At 34.8% G+C, this 21,399-nt stretch overlaps 1 protein-coding gene across 2 annotated transcripts in view; it reads right to left on the bottom strand.

The window, feature by feature from the left end:
• Positions 1-12,554: 12,554 nt before the first annotated feature.
• Positions 12,555-21,399, bottom strand: part of EMC2 (ER membrane protein complex subunit 2) — a 46,059-nt gene continuing 37,214 nt past the window's right edge. The window contains exons 11-12 of one of the 2 annotated variants that reach the window (XM_027575639.2): positions 15,097-15,184; positions 12,555-14,936 (exon numbers count right to left, since the gene is read on the bottom strand). In XM_027575639.2, coding sequence (XP_027431440.1) covers positions 15,098-15,184 — 87 coding nt within the window. In that variant the 3' untranslated portion in view covers positions 12,555-14,936; position 15,097. Of the gene's footprint in view, positions 15,185-21,399 lie in introns of both variants that reach the window. The other variant, XM_027575630.2, reaches the window with a different exon arrangement.

Below are 21,399 nucleotides of genomic sequence, written 5' to 3'. Positions count from 1 at the left end.
AATTACAAATACATATATGTACCCCACATCAGAGCATCTAAATATAAGCAAATACTAACAGATCTGAAGGGAATAATAAACAAGAACACAATAATAATAGGAAACTTCAATATCCCACTCTCAACAATGGGTAGACCATGCAGACAAAATATTAATAAGGAAACACTTAACTTAAATCGCACTTCATACAAAAAGACATAACAGAAATATACATTCCATTCAAAAACAGCAGAACACATATTGTTTTCAGGTGCACATGAAACATTCTCTAGACTAGATCTATACGTTAGGTCATAAAACAAATCTTACCAAATTTAGAAGATTGAAATCATACCAAGAATCCTTTCCAAACACAGTAATATGACACTAGAAATAAGGAACAGGAGAAAAGCTGGAAAATTCACAAATACATGAAAATTAAACACACTCCTGAAATATCAACGAGTCAAAGATGAAATCAAAGGGAAACTAGAAAATATCTTGAAACAAATGATATTGGAAACACAACCTACCAAAATGTATGGAATGCAGAAAAGTAATGCTAAAAGGAAATTTTATAACCGTAAGTGCTTACATTGAAAAGAGAAAGATCTCAAATAAATAGCCTAACTTCACACCTTAAGGAACTAGATAAAGGGGGCAGGAGCCTGGGTGGCTCAAGTAAGCTTCTGCCTTCAGCTCAGGTCATGATCCCAGGGTCCTAGAATCCAGCTCCTCATCAGGCTCTCTGCCCCTCCCCCTCACTCAGGCATGCTCTCTCTCCCCCCACCCCCATCTCTGAAATAAATAAAATATTAAAAAAAAAATAAAATGAACTAGAAAAAGTAGAATAAGCTAAGCCCAAAGTTAGCAGAAGTAAGAAGATAACAAAGAGGTACAGAAATGGAAGATCAATAGAGAAATAGAATAGAGAATAGAAAATAGAAATAGAGAAATGAAATAGAGAATAGAAAAACATGGGCACCTGAGTGGATCAATCAGTTAAGCATCTGACTCTTGATTTCAGCTCAGATCATGATCTCAGGGTGGTGAGATCAAGCCCTGAGTCTCTCCTTTTCTCTCTGCCCCTCCCCCCCAACTCATGTGCACACATGTGCTCTCTCTTAAAAAAAAAAAAGAATAGAAAAACAATCAAAAAGATCAACAAAATGAAGACTTGATTTTGTGAAAAGACAAACAAAATTCACAAACCTGTAGGTAGACTTACTGAGAAGAAAAGAGGGAGGACTCAAGTAAATAAAACCATAAATGAAAGAGGAGAGATTACAACTGATACCAGAGAAATACAAAGAATCATAAGAGACTACCAACGACAATCAGACACCAACAAATGGGACAACCTAGAAGAAATGGATAAATTCATAGAAACACACAGCCTATTAAAACTAAATCATAATCATGGAACACTACATAAAAAACTAATGATGTATTCTATGGTGACTAACATAATAAAATTAAATTAAATTTTAAAAAAACCTAAATCATGACTAGAAAATTGTAACAGATCACTATTACCAGCAAGAAGATTGACTCAATAATCAAAAACCTCTCAACAAAAAAAAGTCCAGGACCAGATGGCTTCACTAGTAATTTCTATCAAACATTTAAATAATTAATCCTGATACTCTCTAACTCTTCCAAAAATCTGAAGAAGAGAGAACATTCCCAAATCCATTTTTACAAGGCCAGCACTATTTTGATACCAAAGCCAGAATAGGATACCACAAGGAAAGAAAACTATAGGCCAGTATCTGTGATGAATACACATGCAAAAATTCTAGCAACTAAATACTAGCAAAATACTAGCAACTGAATTCAAAAGCATGTTAAAAGGACCATACACCATAATCAAGTGGAATTTTTTTTGAAAAAAATTCAAAATTCTTTCACGATAAAAACGCTCAACAAGTAGGGTATAGAAGGAATATACCTCACATTATAAAGGCCATACCTGACAAACACAGAGATAACATCATACTCAGCAGTGAAAAATTGAAAACCTTCCCACTAAAATCAGGAACAAGACAAGGGTGCCCACTCTCACCACTGCTATTCAACAAAGTACTGAAATTCCCTTGGTGTCAGCATTGGCAATGATTTTTTTGGATATGACATCAAAGGGACAGGCAACAAAAACAAAAACTCAACAAGTGAGACTACATCAAATTAAAAAGCTCTGCACAGCAAAACAATCAACAAAATAAAAAGGCAACCTAAAAAATGGGAGAAAATATTTGTAAACCATACATCTGATAAGAGGTTAACATCCAAATTATATAAGGAACTCCTACAACTCAACAGCAAAAAAAAAAAAACAACTTTTTTAAATGGGCAAAGAATCTGAATTTTTCTAAAGAAGGCATACAAAGTACATATCAATATCAATATCACTAATCAGGGAAATGCAAAGCAAAACCACAGTCACCTGTTAGAATGGCTGTCATCAGAATACCAGAAATAATAAATGCTGGAGATGATGTGGCAGAACAGGGACCCTAGTGTACTATCAGTAGGAATGTAAATTGGTACAGTCATTATGGAAGTGGAGGTTCCTTTAAAAATTAAAAATAGAACTACCATATGATCCATCAATTCTACTTCTGAGTATATATCCAAAACTATATCCAAATGTAATGAAGAGATATCTGCACCCCCATATTCACTGCAGCATTATTCATAATAGCCAAGACATGGAAAGAACCTAAGTGTTCACAGATGGATGAATGGACAAAGAAAATGTGGTGTGTGTATATAATTCAGCTATAAAAAAAAAGGAGAAGATCCTGCCTTTTGTGACAACATAGATGGACACTGAGGGCATTATGCTAAGTGAAATAAGTCAGAGAAAGACAAATACAGTATGATTTCATTTACATGTGGAATCTAAAAATGTCAAACTCATGAAACAGAGAGTAGATTGATAATTACCAGGGCTAGAGGCCAGGGGAAATAGGAAGATATTGGTCAAAGGGCACAGAATTTGAATTATAAGATGAGTTCTAGGGATCTAACGAACAGCATGTACATAATATGTACTGTATACCTGAAAGTTGCTAGGATAATAAATCAAATCATTACATTGTACACCTTAAACTTATACAATGTTATATGTCACTTCCATTTCAATAAAGCTGGGGAAAAAAGAAAAAAATAATGCTTTTTAACACTGTCTAGTTGAAGAAACCTATAAGCCTCAACATCTTACAGTGTTTTGTCAATAAATAAATTTTAAAACTTGTTCTTTTAGGGGTGTCTGGGTGGCTCAGTTGTTGGGTGGCTGTCTTTGGCTTGGGTCATGATCCCAGGGTCCTGGGATCAAGCCCTGCATCAGGCTCCCTGCTCAGTGGGGAGCCTGCTTCTCCCTCTCCCACTGCCTGCCGCTCCCCCTGCTTGTGCTCTCTCTCTGTCAAATAAATAAATAAAATCTTAAAAAAAATTAAAAATAAAGAAATAAAACTTGCTTTTATATGCTTCCTGTCCCACCTGAAAAACCATAAGAAACCCTGGGGCGCCTGGGTGGCTCAGTCATTAAGCGTCTGCCCTCAGCTCAGGTCATGATCCCAGGGTCCTGGGATTGAGCTCCCTCCTTGTGTTCCCTCTCTAGCTGTATCTCTCTGTCAAACAAACAAAATCTTTTAAAAAAAAAAGGAAAGAAAAAAACCAATAAAATGTTCTTTCCATTCACTCTTAATTTTATTTTATTGTTATGTTAATCACCATACATCATTAGTTTTTGATGTAGTGTTCCATGATTCATTGTTTGCGTATAACACCCAGTGCTCCACGCAGAACGTGCCCTCTTTAATACCCATCATCAGGCTAACCCATCCCCCCACCCCCCTCCCCTCTAGAACCCTCAGTTTGTTTTTCAGAGTCCATCGTCTCTCATGGTTCCTCTGCCCCTCCAACTCCCCCCCTCCATTCACTTTTTTTTTAAGATTTCATTTATTTATCTGAGAGAGAGAGATAATGAGAGAGAGAGAGCATGAGAGGGGGGAGGGTTAGAGGGAGAAGCAGACTCCCTGCCGACCAGGGAGCCTGATGTGGGACTCCATCCCGGGACTCCAGGATCATGACCTGAGCCGAAGGCAGTTGCTTAACCAACTGAGCCACCCAGGCGCCCCCTCCATTCACTTTTTATTAGCATTTGAAAAACTCTACCTACTTGTATGTTCAGACCTCTAGCAGGAAAGCTTACTCAACAGCTATGTCTTCTAAAATTATACTTAAAAAATTCATTGAATGCACCAAGATAAATTTTTACTCTTTCTGTGTATATAAGTGATTATTTATAATATCTCTCAAATATTTCCATAATTATTTTAGTTGGTAATAACATATTAAAATCAGCCCTAATGTCATTGAATCAGGTTTTAAAAAGTGTAATTCTTGAACTTGATTTGTTATCCATCTCAAGAGGACTTATTAAGTAAACTGCCTTTCTGAAACTATTAACAAAAATATTGTCTTATATACAGCAATATTAAGTCACATGTAGAGGCATCTGAGTGGCTCTGTTAGTTAAGTGTCCAACTCTTGATTTCAACTCAGGTCTTGATGTCAGGATCATGAGTTTGAGCCCCAGGTTGGGCTCCACACTGGGCGTAGAGCCTACTTAAACAAAAAAAAAGTCACATGTGAAAACAACATATATAAAAAAATCCACAATTATATTATTTAGTTTTATTTTGATTAAGATATGCCTACTTTCTGGGGTTTAAAAATAACATTAAATCAGCCCAACAGTTTTATACTTTAAAACTCATAAAATTTACTCTAGGTGGCGTACTTCTATAAGCTTGTTGGAGGAAAAAAATATAATTGAAAATCAAGCTTTTTCATTTCTGATCAATGACTATTAAAAATATGAATTCCAGTATTAGTTCACGAACATTTGAGATCTGTTAATAGAAAATTAAGTGCAAATTTAAAGTTACTAACTAAATTAGGATATAATTATTAACTCAAAATACTCCATTATGATTCTCTTTAGACTAATAAATACTTCCTTGTGGAAAAATCTTTATAGAGAAGTCTCATGCAGAAAAATGAAATACCCTCCAAAATGAAGTAAAAAAACCAATATTGTATTCAATTATTTTTACATCTTTAATTCATATTTTAAAACTCCCTCTCATTCTAATATTTATAAGACTGCATTTAGGCAAGCACCAGAGTTCTGATTCTTGGGTGCCACTTAAGATACAACCACATCTTTGGTAGCACGTCTATTTCCTCACTGCTGTTAGTTCCCTTAAATCATCACATACATATCATGCTATTTGAAGTTCTTTGGTGGCAAGACAATTTTTATAGTTTTTCTTTGGTCATTTTTATCTGGAAACTCCCAACTTTGATTCCCCTCACAAGAATTATGATCATTTATCCCAGTACTTTTTTTGGTCAGATTGGGGGTGGGGGTTACATTGAGGAATTATCAACCAATGGACTGCGTTTTCTCTGGTTCTCTCTGTCATACTAAGTATGACACATAAAACAGTGAAATTGGATCTAAAATCAGTGGTCATTTGAGTGCAATTCTTTTTTTTTTTTTTAAGATTTTATTTATTTGACAGAGAGCCAGAGAGCACAAGCAGAAGAAATGGCAGAGGGAGAGGGAGAAGCAGGCTCTGCACCGAGCAGGGAGCCCGATGCGGGACTCAATCTCAGGACCCTGGGATCATGACCTGATCCGAAGGCAGACGCTTAACCATCTGAGCCACCCAGGCGCCCCCATTTGAGTCCAATTCTTAAAACTACTGGCTATAGTTAACATTCTGGAGAACTTCAAACTGATTTTAAATTGATATATTATGGTAGATATTGTTACCTAGATTTTAAAGAATATGCTATTTGATAAATCTTAACTTTTTGGTCATTCACCTGATAAAATCACATATTCAAATAATTCTTACCCATGTTTTCATGTAATATTTAAGTTCCCTATAAAAGATTTGAATTCACAAAGGATCTCTTAGTAGTGTATCTCTCAAGTTACTTAGGTATAAACTCAGATTTCTTCAAAGTTAGTGTCCATTCTCTACTTGGAAAAGTTCAGTTTTACTTGGACACCTGCAAGTAGACATTTCTCTATCAGTGACTTATTTGCCAAATTACTGTCTCCAAGTTGTTTTGGTGGCAGCGGTTTTTTGAGGTAGAGGAAATCCTCCAGGACCTAAAGACCTGAAAATGAGTTGTATGTTGTATGTTCTTATAATGCTTGTTTTCTTATATTAAACAGTAGACATGCAATTGACCCCACTGGAATTCATTCATTTGCAGCTGAAATAGTTTGCTGTGATATGGTTCTAATTTAACTTTAAAAAAAGATTTTATTTATTTATTTGAGAGAGAGAGCATGAGCAGGGAGACGGGCAAAGGGAGAGGGAGAAACAGGTTCCCCACTGAGCAGGGAGCCTAACACGGGACTCGATTCCAGGACCCTGGGATCATGACCTAAGCCAAAAGCAGATGCTTAACCGACTGAGCCACCCAGATGCCCCCTAATTTAACTTTCTAAGCATCAAAATCTTTCTATTAATCAGATTTTTATATTAAGAAACAATAAATGTAGAACGGAGGACTTAATATTATTCTTATTTTCTACTATGCCCATTATAATACAAAGCTCACACCATCTACACCCCCATTGTGGTTATTACAATTGAGTGCAAAAAGAAATACAAATATACATATATACATAGAAAGAGAGAGAGAGGCATATATATGAACATCTGTGTGTGTAGATATACAGAATTTCTCTTTTTAAAGACCACTGACCCACTTCCATCTCCTTTCTCTTAAAAAAAAAGTTTTTAAGAAAAGCTATTGAGGGCAACTACTATAAATCAAATAAATTCAGTCTGACTTCCGAGAAAGGTAGTATGTATGTATGTATATATAGTATATTTCTACATATATACTAATTTTAAAATTACCAAGGGAAAAACATTCCATTCAATATACAAAACATACTTGTATACCTCAGTTCTTTATTTTGGCATCAAGGGAAAACAGAGTTGCAAAAAAAAAAAAAAATGAAATGGGGAAAAAGGTGAGGAACAGAAGAGAGGGTAACACAGAGAACACTATACACACATATAATGCAAGAAACAAAGGAAATAATACAAATCTCCATAGAATCACTTGCTTCTTCCAATCAGTCTTCCAATAACGAAGTCAACTGTAGAAAAATGGTTTTCAAATTTTAGTGGGCTTTAGGAATACCTGATGGGTTTGTTAAAACACAAATTGCTAGACAGAGTCCTGAGTCTCTCATTTAGTAGACTGGGTGAGGCTCAATAATTTGCATTTCTAACAAGTTCAAAAATACTTCGAGAACCATTAACAAAAAATTTTCAATGGCCCATTAATCACTTTTGATCATTTGCAATATCCTTACAGTTGGGGAATTCCTACAGCTTACTGAGAATGGCTCCAGTTTATATTGTTAATCATTATATTTTCTATTCTTTATATGGTATATATAATCTCATTGGCAGTCTTATAATATTGTTCATATGATATGCAGATTCGATTTTTGGCTACCTTTCTGATTACTTAATTTTGCCACAAAACAAAGTGAAGCTAAACTACTTCCGGAAGTAAGATTTGTTAAATAAATTTTATCAAGATGTGCATAGTTTTTTTTTGTATTAAAAGAAATACGTACTATGTGCAGGTATCATGCTAGAACCTGGGATGAAAAAAGTGGACAAATATAGGCATGGTTTCTGAACCCCTGTAATTAGAGAATCTACTGAGGGACACAATTATCTGAAAATATAAATAAGGTGATAAATACTCCCAATGAGAGGTGTATGATAATATAAAAGTATACAACAAACTTTTCCAGAGTAGCTAAACATTTGACATTTCCTGGTTGCTCCACATAATCATCAGCACACAAAATTATGGGTATGTTTTTAGCTAGGTGTGGGTGGTATGCCATTATAGCTTCCAATTTGCACTTCCTTATTAATAGCAAATGATGTTGAACATTTTTCATGTGCATATTTGCCATCCCTACAGCCTCTTTAAGTGTCCAAGTCTTTTGCCCATTTTTTTCTATTGAATTTTGAAAGTTCTTTATATATTCTGAAAAGTTCTTTATATTTAATAAACAATTGCAAGTATTTTCTATCTATGGCTTGTTTTTTCATCTCTTTTAACAGGTCATTCTCAGAACAAGTTTTTATTTTTGACAAAGTCCAATTTATTCATCTTTTTTAAAAAAAAGATTGCACCTTTGCTGTCACTTGAATTCTGCCCTAACCCTAGGTCAAAGAAATTCTTCCTGTTTTTTTTTCCCAAAAACTTTGTAGTTTTACATTTTACATCCAGATTCATGAGCCATTTTGAGATAACTTTTTCTAAGTTGGGAGGTCTAGGTTGAGGGCCTTTCTGCTATGAATGTCTAATTTTTTCAACATCATTTGCTGAATATTCAATTGTCCCAGACCAATTCCTTCATTGAATTGCTTATGCATCTGTCTCAAAAATTAGTTTGCCATACTGGTGTGGGTCTGTTCCAGACTCTTCTGTTCCACTGCTCTGTGTGTCTATCATTCTGACAAAACCACAGTCAGTAACAATACCACTGTTTTGATTACTATAGCTACATATGTCAGTATCTGGTAGTCTGATTCTTCCAACTTTATTTTCATTTGCAAAGTTGTTTAGACTATTCTAGTTCCTTTGCTTTTCATATAAATTTTATAAAGTTCTAGCTACAAAGAATCTGTGATTTTGATATTAATTGCACTATAGCTATAGCCCATTTGGGGGCAATTAACATCCTTACTATATTGTCTTTCAATCCATGAATGTGGTTATGTCTCTCCATTTATTTAAGTCTTCTTTGATTTCTTTCTTAATATTTTATTTTTAAGCAATTGTAAATGGTATTGTTTATTCCTAACATATAGAAATATGATTCATTTTTTGTTGACCTTTAGTCTATGATCTTGTAAAACTCACTTATTAGTTCAGGGTGTTTTTGGAGATCTCCTGGGATTTTCTATGTAGACCATTGGGTTATCTGTAAATATAGACAGCTTTACTTCTTCCTTTCCAATCTGTATGCCTTTTATTCCTTTTTTTATCTTACCGCACTAGCAAAGATATCAAGTATTATGTCGAATAGAAGTGGTAAGAGTACACATCCTTGTTTCATTCCCAATCTTAGGAAAAAAGCATTTATTCTTTCATCAAGATGATGCTAGATGTTTTATTTTTTTTAAGATTTTGTCAGAGAGAGAGGGAGAGACAAAGAGAGCACAAGCAGGGGGAGCGGCAGGCAGAGGAAGAAGCAGGCTCCCTGCCGAGCAAGGAGCCGCATGCAGGACTTGATCCCGGGGCCTTGGGATTTATGACCTGAGCTGAAGGCAGACGCTTAACTGACTGAGCCACCCAGGCATCCCTAGATGGAAGTTTTATAGATTTTTTTTTTATCAGACCAAGGAAGCTTCCTTCTATTGCTAAATTAGTTTTCATCATAAACGGGGTTGAATTTCGTCAAATACTTTTTTTACATTAATTGATATGATCATGTGTTTTTTTCTTATTTTCTTAATACGATGGATTGCATTCACTAAATTTCAATTATTAAAGCAGCCTTGCATATCTGGAATAAACCCCACTTGGCTGTGGAAACAATTCAGGTCTTTCCATGGAGAACTGATTACCAGACTGAGGTACATCCATACAATGGAATATTATTTAGCAAGAAAAAGGAACGAACTATTGACACAGCAACACTTATGGATCTAAAGGGCAATACACTGAGTGAAAATTCAGTCTCAAAGGGTTATAAGTTGTATGATTCTACTGATGCAACACTCTTAAAAGTTATAGTGACGGAGGAAAAAAAATCAGTGGATGCCAGTCATTAGGGTTAGATGAAGGTATAACTATTAAGTAGCAAGAATGAGTTTGTGATGTTAGGTTCTAGATTTTGTTTATGGTGATTACATGGATCCATATATATGTCATTTTATAAACAGAAAAAAAAGAGCATGTAAATATTGTGAAATCAAAATAAGGCCAGTAACTTAGTTAATAGTATTATTGCAATGTCAATTTCCTGATTTGACAATATACTGTGGTTAAGATAATAGGAAGGGGCCCCTGGGTGGCTCAGTTAAGCAGCTGCCTTTGGCTCAGGTCATGATCCCAGGGTCCTGGGATTCAGCCCCACATCAGGCTCCCTTCTCAGCGAGGAGTCTGCCTCTCCCTCTATCCCTCCCCCCACTCGTGCCCTCTCTCTAATAAATAAAATCTTTTAAAAAAAAAGATAATAGTAAGAAGTTGGTGCAAGAGAAATTTCATACTGTTTTTGCAACTTCTTGTGAGTCAAAGTATTATAAAATAAAACATTATTTAAAAAATACAGGTAGAAAAAAAATAGAGGGGCCTGACCTCAGAAAGATAATGAGCCAAGGAAGGCTTTGTTCTATACGGAAGGAATGTGTACCAAGTTTGTAGGAAAAGAAAGCATTAACATGGAATTTAAATGTGGCTAAACTCAAATAGACGGGAGAGGAGAGGAAGACAGTTTACAACAGGGAATCTGAATCATCCTTCCTGGTTCTGATACCAAATAGAACCTCACAGGCCAGGTACAGAGCAACAAAGGGAAACAACTGAAGAGTTTTAATGAGCGGGAGGGTATAAAGGCATTAATAGTGAAGTTTAGTCACATTCTAACTGCAATGGGAACAGACTGAGAAGTGAAGATATAGGAAATCTAGCTTTCTGACTACTGTTGTAATTCAGGAGTCAGGTGATGATGGCAATGAAAATGGAATAGAATGGACAGATCTGAAACGTATAATGCAGCATAAAATAAACAGAACACAGTTTCTATAAACAGAAAACATCCATCACATTGGTGAAACAGAACTAAACCATTTCAAAGGAATATGGTGGGAGTAAGGGGGTGCCAGACTGGAGCAATTTAAAGAATGGGGAAGAACAGATACAAGTTTAGAAAACTGAAGGAATGAGGCTGTAAACACAAACACAACCCCCCCCCCCGCAAAAAAAGAGAGATGGGGTAGTAGCTGGAGGTGGATTGTGAAAATGAGGGAAGATATTTTAAAAAGGTAATGAAATGAGCACATTTGAGTGTTAATAGGAATAATTTAGTTGAAATGAAAGAAAGAAATAAGAAAAATAGTTTAAGGACAAGTGTGAAGAAAAGAGATGATATGACATTTTGGGGAAGGCAGGATGCTCTATGGTAGAAGGCAGTATGGCACATTCATAAAACTAAGGCTTAAGTATAAAAAAATGAGGGGGACAATGGTGGGAAATCATTCAGAAAAGGGCAGGGCTACTTGCTTCTAGTGTAAGAGAAAAAGAGGTGAAATCAGGCACAAAAATGTCTGATACTGGGTATGTTTTTCTCTGTGAAACAGTAAGAGGGCTCAATTAGTTTGCTAGGGCTGCCTTAACAAAGTACACAGAGAACTGGGTGTTTTAAAAAACAGAAATTTATTTCATCACAGTTCTAAAGGCCAGAAGTCCCAGATCAAGGTGTCAGGAGGGTTGGTTTCTTCTGTGGAATCACTCCTTGGATGGCAGATGGGAATCTTCTCTTTGTCTTCCCATGGTTTTTCCTCTGTTGTCTGTGTCCTAATCTCTTCTTATAAAGATACCAATCATATTGGATTACGGCCCACCTATATGACCTAATTTTACCTTAATTATTACTTTAAAGACTCTATCTCCAAATAAAATCACATTCAGAGGTAGTAGAGGTTAGGATTTTGACATACGAATACTGGGGGGACACAATTCAGTCTATAACAAGAGGTTACTTGTCAAGAGTGAGAAGGGAGATAGGATACATCAGAGGTTCAAAGTGAAAGAGGTTCAAAGTAGTTCTAAATAGTCTAAAAGAGTTCTCACAATGATTACATGAAGTAATAGCTCAAATGGTCCATTTAGTTTATGTTCAGTTTAATTCAAAATGAAATTATGACTTTAAAAAAAATTATGACTTTATTATTCCACTAAAAAATTGTTTTACAAGTCAGAAAAATCTGAATTCTAATCCCTGCTCTAACAAGTAATGCCCCTTGGATATATCTCTTATTTTTCTCATTTTAAAATAGGAAGAACATATCACAGAATAGACATATGCCTCAGAGTATATTAGAAAGAACACTGACTTGGGAACCCCTGACATCCTGGTCCTGCTCTGTCTCAGAAGAGCTTAATTTCTCAGAAGCTTGATTCCTCATCCTAAAATGGAATATAACTAATTCATCTTTAAAGTCCCTTCTAAAATCCTACAGTTCTATGAAATAAAGTAAAATAAAGTTATTTTGAGAATAGATGGATTGTGGCATCAGAAAAAAAAGATTCTTTGAAATATTTACCAATAAAAATTATATGCTCCCAGCATACTGAAGCACTGGTTTTCCATTTCTATCTTTTCTACATCCTCCTCTGCTCCCAAGTCAGTATTATCCTATGGTTAAGGTTGGCTTAAATAGTGTATGCTGAGTTGCAACAAGATCTTACTTTTTTTATTGTATGTACTTGTCTACTTAACTTTAAATCATTACATTTTGAAACTCCATTCCCAGCATGTCCAAAATTTTAAAGAGTTTTACATACTAAAAAAAAAAAAAAAGCTGATGGATATATTAGTCAGAAATATACATGGCAAAAGTAACAGAAAATCCAAACAATGTCTTAATCAAGAGTTTATTTTTCTCATGTAATAAGTGCAGAGATTGGCAAGTGCTCATGTTGGTTCAGGTGTTCAACATGCCATCAGGAACACCGGCTCTCTCTAATCTTTCTATAAAGCCATCTCTGAAAAGTAGCTTTTATTCTCCTATTTATTGTTTCATAGTTGTAAGATGGGTGTTGTATCTCTAAGTATGTTGTTGACACTCATGGCCTGAAGGAGGAGAAAGAGGCAAAAAGCCTCACTTCACAAAGCTCTGACTTTTTAATTTGAAAGGAAGACCCTTCCCAATAGGCTTCTGTTCATTTTATTAGCCTTAAATAAGTCGTATGCCCATACTTTAGATATTTGGACACTACCCACTATTGGTGGCCCTGAATCACGTGCAGCTATTAAAATTAAAATTAAATTAAATTAAAAATTCAATTTCTCAGTTCTACTGGCCATATTTCAAGTGCTCAAAAGCTACAGTTAGTGGCTACCATATTGGACAGCACAAATACAGAATATTTCCTAAACTGAAAAAAGTTCTGCTTTGGCATCTCACAGACCATAAGAAATGAAACCACCTCTGTTTTAGATCAATCATGATACATATCCTAGGGCTGAGGTAAGGTAAGGTCCTTATCTCCTTGAAGAGCAGGGATTTCTGCTCCTACCTGAACAATATAAGATACCCCTAACAAGCAAAAAGTGGCGGTAAAAACAGTTGGCAAATGTCTGCCACAATAGGATGATCAGTACACTTAAATTGAAGTTTATAAATTACACACTAACAATGTACTTCATAAAAAATTCTTAGCAAGCAGGTATTAAAATTAGAAAAATAAAGTGAAACTTAGGCTGACAGTTATACAAGGCACTACCTTACACAAATATAATTGCTAAAGTAAACACTACCCTAGTGACGGATAGGAGACTAAGATAAGAAAGTAGTGGAATAATATATGAGCCTTTATAGAAAACAAATCTGAGATGGCTGATTATGTTGAAAATGCAGTTACTAAATTCACTGGCAAAAAAGAGTGCATCCTGTGATAACAGAGACTTGTTGGTAAGAATTAGCTTTCTATGGGGAGAGTTATTTCACATCTACTCATTTCTCATGGCAGAATAAAATGAAAAAGACTGCAAAATAAAAGAATGAGACCAGATATGGAGAATAATATACTAACAGAATTATTCAAAAGATTAAAAAACTGATACTGACAATAGTTTTCTTCCTAAAGACTTCCAGGTTGTCAAGTCCTCCATGAACCGTATTTGCCTAAATCCAGCAATGACAAGTATGCAGGAGTTTCTGTATACTATTGTAAACTATTTCTATTAAGTAATTATACCTGTATGTGATACATAGAATGTGTAATTTGTATATGTAAATTACAAACTACTACTAACAATACATGCCCTGAATGACTGATTTGTGTCTGAATAAAGTTCTCAAAGTGTCTCAAAGTTCTTTCTATTCCAATGAAACATGCAAAATACTGTTGAAGGTAGTATAACAGTTGTTTATCATGAAAAGAGAAAAAGGAAAAAGAAGCTCTTATTATTACCAAGGAGGTAATTAAATATGAGAATTGTAAAAATTTTGCTCTTAAACATAGTTTAGATTTTATTTTCCCTAAGAAAAATAACGTAGCTACTGAAACCTCTTTCATCACTACTGTCTGTTTTCTTAACATTATTTTATGCAAAATACTTAAAAGTTCAATAAATTTAACTTTCATAAAGGTTATAGCATTATAGCATTACAGCATACATGAACCTTAAAGCTTTTTATTGGTAAAAATCTCAATTATGTCCTATGGCAAAACAAAAATTTTACAGAGATACTACTGAACATTATTAAGCAAGATTTATGAGAATAACATTATAGCACATAAAACAATAGCCTACAGGAATGCACAGCAAAATCCAACTTGACACTATAAAGAGAATCAAAATAATTTGCCAACATTTTGCTTGTCAGCAATGCATGCTATGCATTTCTTATCACAAAAAAAAGGGTTAACTAGAAACTGAATTCCGAAATAACATATTCACTATTTGAGTGTAACAAAAAGAATCTAGAATCTTCAGATGCAAGTTTAATAAATCACATGATTTATTTATGGGATTTCTACATCAGGTTGTGGTTTAAAAGAAGTTATATATGTGTGATATGAAGAGAATGATGTACCATCAATATGAATCTTGTTAAATCTCTCTTCCGTGGACTTTCTCCATCTTCCTGCTTAGCAATAAAAGGCATTTTTAGGTCTATATAAACATTCTTTACAATTGCCCTCTTAACAAAAAATTAGAATATAAATAGCACTAGGCATTTAGTAGTCACAGGCCAGTAAGTTCAATTGTGCAGTTGTGAAATGTAATGTGAAAGAGTTTGAAACCTTAAGACTGGGTGATCTGCAGTGTTTCCAACATGTCTTCGACTGCCTTAAGAGAGTATTTGGTTTCCTTCTTACTTCGACCTGCAAACTAATTTAAAACAAAAAAAAATGCAATTAGGTTCAATTTCATGGCAGGTTCAAAATCACAATCTTACCTTCACATTGCTAATGAGAGCTAACATTATCTATTTTATCACTAGCAAGAAATCAAATATCTTTTCTTCAATAAAACAGAATTTGGGTTTTATTCTTTGCTTTTATTTCCCTTACCTCTGGAGACCTATACAGAAAAATGCTATGCCCAATGTCAGAGAAATTAGTGCCCGTGTTCTCTTCTAGGATTTTTATGGTTTCAGGTCTCACATTTAGGTTTTATTGCCTTTTGAGATTATTTTTCTCTATGGTAGAAGAAAATGGTCCAATTTCATTCTTTTGCCTGTGGCTGTCCAGTTTTCCCAACACCATTTTGTTGAAGAGATTTGTCTTTTTCCCATTACATATTCTTGCCTCTTTTGGTAAAGATTAATTAACCATATAACTGTGGGTTTGTTTCTGGGCTTTCTATCCTGTTCCACTGATCTGTGTCTATTTTTGTGCCAGTACCATATTGTTTTGATTACCAAAGCTTTGTAGTATAACTTGAAGTCCAGAATTGTGATACCTCCAGCTTTGTTTTTCTTTTTCAAGATTGCTTTGGCTATTCGGGGTCTTTTGTGGTTCCATGCAAATTTAGGATTATTTGTTCTAGTTCTGTGAAAAATGCTATTGGTATTTTGATAGGGATTGCATTAAATCTGCAGACTGCTTTGGGCAGTATGCACCGTTTAACAATATTTTTCTCCCAACCCATGAGTATGGAATATCCTTCTATTTTGCTTGTGTTGTCTTTAATTTCTTTCATCAATGCTCTAAATTTGGACTTTATATTTTCATTAAGGCTTCATTTTTAGTTGAAGTGTACTAAGATTTCACTGCAAAATTGGCCAATTTAAATGTTTAAGTAGTGTGATAACCTAGCAAAACATAAACTTGATTTTAAAACCCTCCTCTTTTGGAATATTGAAAAAGAAAAGCAAAGCTGGTGGCATCACAATTCTGGACTTCGAGCTCTATTACAAAGCTGTAATCATCAAGACGGTATGGTACTGGCACAAAAACAGACACACAGATCAATGGAACAGAATAGAGAGCCCAGAAATGGACCCTCAGCTCTATGGTGAACTAATCTTCGACAAAGCAGGGAAGAATATCCAATGGAAACAGGACAGTCTCTTCAATAAACGGTGCTGAGAAAATTGGACGGCCACATGTAGAAGAATGAAACCAGAACCATTTCCTTACACCATTCACAGAGATAAACTCAAAATGGATGAAAGACCTAAATGTGAGACAGGAATCCATCAAAATCCTTGAGGAAAACACAGGCAGCAACCTCTTTGACCTCACTCGCAGCAACTTCTTCCTAGACACATCGCCAAAGGCAAGGGAAGCAAAGGCAAAACGAACTATTGGGACTTCATCAAGATAAAAAGCTTTTGCACAGCAAAGGGAACAGTCAACAAAACCAAAAGACAACCGACAGAATGGGAGAAGATATTCGCAAATGACATATCAGATAAAGGGCTAGTATCCAAAATCTATAAAGAACTTATCAAACTCAACACCCAAAGAACAAATAATCCAATCAAGAAAGGGGCAGAAGACATGAACAGATTTTCTCCAAAGAAGACATCCAAATGGCCAACAGACACATGAAAAAGTGCTCAACATTGCTCGGCATCAGGGAAATCCAAATCAAAACCTCAGTGAGATACCACCTCACACCTGTCAGAATAGCTAAAATTAACAAGTCTGGAAACAACCGATGTTGGCGAGGATGCAGAGAAAGCGGAACCCTCCTACAGTGTTGGTGGGAATGCAAGCTGGTGCAGCCACTCTGGAAAACAGTATGGAAGTTCCTCAAGAAGTTAAAAATAGAGCTACCCTATGACCCAGCAAGTACCCCAAAGATACAAATGTAGTGATCCAAAGCGGCACCTGCACCCCAGTGTTTATAGCAGCAATGTCCCCAATAGCCAAACTATGGAAAGAGCCTAGATGTCCAACAACAGATGAATGGATAAAGAAGATGTGGTGTATGTATGCAATGGAATACTATGCAGCCATCAAAAAAAATGAAATCTTGCCATTTGCAACGACATGGATGGAACTAGAGGGTATTATGCTAAGCGAAATAAGTCAATCAGAGAAAGACAATTATCATGTGATCTCAGTGATATGAGGAATTTGAGAAAAAAGACAGAAGATCATAGGGGAAGGGAGGGAAAAATGAAACAAGACGAAACCAGAGAGGGAGAGAAACCATAAGAGACTCAATCTCAGGAAACAAACTGAGGGTTGCTGGAGTGGTGGGGGGTGGGAGGGATAGAGTGGCTGGGTGATGGACACTGGGGAGGGCATGTGCTATGGTGAGCACTGTGAATTGTGTAAGACTGATGAATCACAGACCTGTACCCCTGAAAAAAATAATACATTATGTTAATAAAAAAAAATTAAAAATAATTAAAAAAGTAAAATTATCCTCTTTTGACCAGAAAATTTTTATGAACTAAGAAGCATAATTTATAAGTGAAATTTATATTTCTATAGAAATGTGAACCATTTCTACTTCTCAGGCCTCTAAACAAATATTTATAATTTCAACAAAAGTAAAATATAAATGTAATTTCTAGTAAATATTTTAAAGTTGCAAGACATCTCTAAAATTATTTAAAGTAAGTCACAATCTTTAAAATTTTTCTGTAATTATTAGTTGACGAGACACGTTTCTGCAGTAAAGAGTTGTCAAATAAAACTCTACTACATATTAAAATGATGTAAACATGTTTTAAAATATGCATTTCTAGTTTGTGAAGTTGTCATTTATTTTATAAAACCAAATTGGGACTGGATTTTATAATGAAAACAAAATACAATGGATTAAAAATGGTATCACTGCATATTTAAAAGCAAATTCATGGCATATTAAATTCAATATAGTGCACATAATCAGTATGGGAAACACTGTTGAATATCCCATGATGATTTTAAAATGGGTTTTCTAACTAGACTGACAATTCTCATCATTTATCTGTCACTGAATACTACAGATTTACTAAGTAAATGTTCCTTGTGGGGGTAAGAGAAGGTTTATTATATAGATATCTATATTCCCTGTGCCCCTGGTTAAAGTATTAACATTTGCTACTAGCAAAATATAGTATTTTCAAATTAACATCTAAGCACTCAATAACATTTTCAAGTGACTGATCTTCCCTGCAAATACCAATGCTGTCTTAAGCACTTAGCACTTGATTTATGATGTGTTCCTTCTCTTTTGTAATTAACTTAATTTGGCAAACTTCTCATGACCTGTTGAGAAAGATTAAGTGATCAAGCACAGGTAAAATCACAGAAGCAACAGACTTCAGGAATTGGTAACCTGCCTCTGACCTTTCTGGCTGCAGGTTAACATTATGATTCTCCTACTTCCTAAACCATTAGCTTCTATGGTTGAATCTTGATTTGATAGAGTAAATAAAGGGGATTTCTATAAGAAATGCCAGGGGAAGAGAAAAGCTTCTCATAAGAATCAAGATCACTTTACCTTTCACAAAACATTACTAATTCAAGGAATTCAAATGTTAAGTATACAATTCATAATTACAAAATATGGTAAATAACAACACAACATTTACAACTCTGCCTTTTCATAATTTCCTAAGGTGACCAAAGGATGTGGGGTGTGTTATTACACCTATTATCCAGTTGATAAATTCACTTTCACAAGGACTTACCAAGAACAGAAAGCCTTTTCTTTTACTACTGCCTATCCAAAGTAAACAGGAATGGTCCTAATCAGATACTTAAAGGCCTAATTCTAAGAAAAAGCTTTGATGGGTCTGAGCAAAACAGGATACCACATAGTAACATTCACTCTGATTTTTTAATTAGCAAAACAGAATAATGAAAAATTTCTGTAGAGCTGAAGTCATAATTAGAATTTTAAAATACAGTACTTTTCTTGATTTGTTCTTAAACATAATAGTAGTAAATATAAATCTGTGATTTTCTTAATTAGCTAATTTAAAAAAAATCACCTAAGATTGTGTATAAACACTACTGACAACCAGTGCAATTTAGAATAAATCAAACTTATTTGTGTCAGAACAAATAAAAAGAAAGTTGGAAATACAAATCTATCACTTCAAATTTTGCCTGACATGCAATTATTTTGTCTATTCCAGAATTATATGGCAATTTAACTGATTAAGCCGGAATCCTATTTTTCCCTCAAATCATGATTTAATTTTCCATTTCCCAAAAGGATAGTAACAGAATCACCTCTGCAATCATAAATAACATATGGATTGCTAGCACAGACAAATTTAACAGTGTACTAAAGAAGCATTTATCTGGAAAATTATTGTGAGTAGGTTCACATTAAAGTTTTTCATGAGCATTAATCAAACTTGCCTGCCTATACTGAACATGCTAAACTAATTACCTACTTGAGGAGCAAGTAGTAGCCATATTCTGTTTCATTATTAAGTAGAAAGAAAGAAGGAAAACCAGTTCTTAAAATCTCATTTTCTCTAATTTACAAATGCCTAGAAAAACATTACAATAAGGAGCATTTATTATATACTTTATACTTGTTTATATGCTTAGACATGAGTCATAAAATTCTCAATTAGATCCCAGAGATTTATCTAATTACTAAAATGTCAATCTCTGAAAGTTATACTTTCCACATTAATCACAAATCCTGTACTTTTGTTTTCATACAGTTAGATTTTGCTTAAAAAAACTCTTCTTTCATAATTCCCTATGGATCTTAAGGAAAACTCACCAGAAAGCATACTCAAATAATAAAAACTTGTTTATCAAATTCAAAGATCAATAATTTATCCATTGTGATAACTGGGATAAATTGGGCTAAAATTTACCTTTGCATAATTTGTGGAAAATAATATGGGTGGACAAAATACTAGGATAAATAAATTGAATCACTGGATGGATCAATCTCAGAAACATTATACTGAGTGGAAGAAGCCAGGCACAAAAGAGTACATAACCTATGATCTCATTTATATAAAGTTCTAGTACAGGCAAACTAATTTATAGTGATAAAAATCATATCAGTGCTTGTCTGCAGTGTCAGGAGGGGCTGACTGCAGAGCAGCAGAAGGGACTTTCTGGGGTGACAGAAATGCTGTATATCTTGAATGGGGTGATGGTGAGAAAGGAGTATATATACATCTGTCAAAACTCAACTGTGCATTTAAAATGTGTGCACGTTATTGTCTATAAATCATACCTCAATAAAGCAGATAAAAAGAAAAAGGCAAAATAAATGAAAATAGAAGGTGGGGAATACGGAGCTTTACAATAGTGTAAGAAATTGCCAAATGACCACATATTTCTCTTGCCATTAAGAGGTGAAGTATTACATCCCCTGAATCTGGGTTGGCCATGTGACTTGCTTTGCTCAATGGAAAATTAGCCATATGTGACACAAACAGAGACTCAAAAAGCCCTTGAACGGTGGAGTTTGCCTGTTTGCTACTCTTGGAACCCTGAGACCACCACATGAATAAGTCCAAGTTAGCCTGCCAAATGAGAAACATGAGGCCCAGCAACTTCCAGCTGACAGACAGCCAAAGTCAGATATTTAAGTGAGGCCATCAACCACTAGCATGGTGCAGAAACATAAATAAGCCCAGTCAAGACGAGCAGAATTACTCAACTGAGCCCAAGCCAAACAGCCTACTTACAGAATCATAAGCAAAGAAGTTGTTATTTTAATTCACTAAGTTAGCAAAAGGTAATGGATACAAATATTTATGGAATCTGATTCACAGAAAGAACCCAGAACCTCTACAGAAAAATACAAGCTTTTAAAAGCACAAAGAAATTTTATTTAAAACCTGTTACTGGTGTCTAGGGGCAAGTAAATTTTGCATGATGGGTTTAGTTGAGGAGTACTGGAATTTGCTATACAGAAACCTGACAAGACCAACTGAGAGATGTGTTATCTTCCTGCAGTGGTATCTAAAATGACAGAAACTGGAAAAGTTCTTTTTTCTATCCTTTCCTATAGAGTCAAGACAAGACAAATCATATCTTCGGTAAAGATGGGTAAAACATCACTGTGGACTAAGGAGTTTACAATGCAAAACTCAAATACTGAAGAGTACCAGTGACACTCTTAGAGCTCCTTCCAAAGAACACTGAGATTTTATAAGTCTGTAAATAGAATAG

The sequence above is a fragment of the Zalophus californianus genome, chromosome 4 (assembly GCF_009762305.2).
Source record: "Zalophus californianus isolate mZalCal1 chromosome 4, mZalCal1.pri.v2, whole genome shotgun sequence".
In the NCBI taxonomy this organism is placed as follows: domain Eukaryota; kingdom Metazoa; phylum Chordata; class Mammalia; order Carnivora; family Otariidae; genus Zalophus; species Zalophus californianus.
The sequence above is the reverse complement of the archived record's forward strand: the minus strand, read 5'-3'. Positions and strand labels throughout refer to the sequence as shown.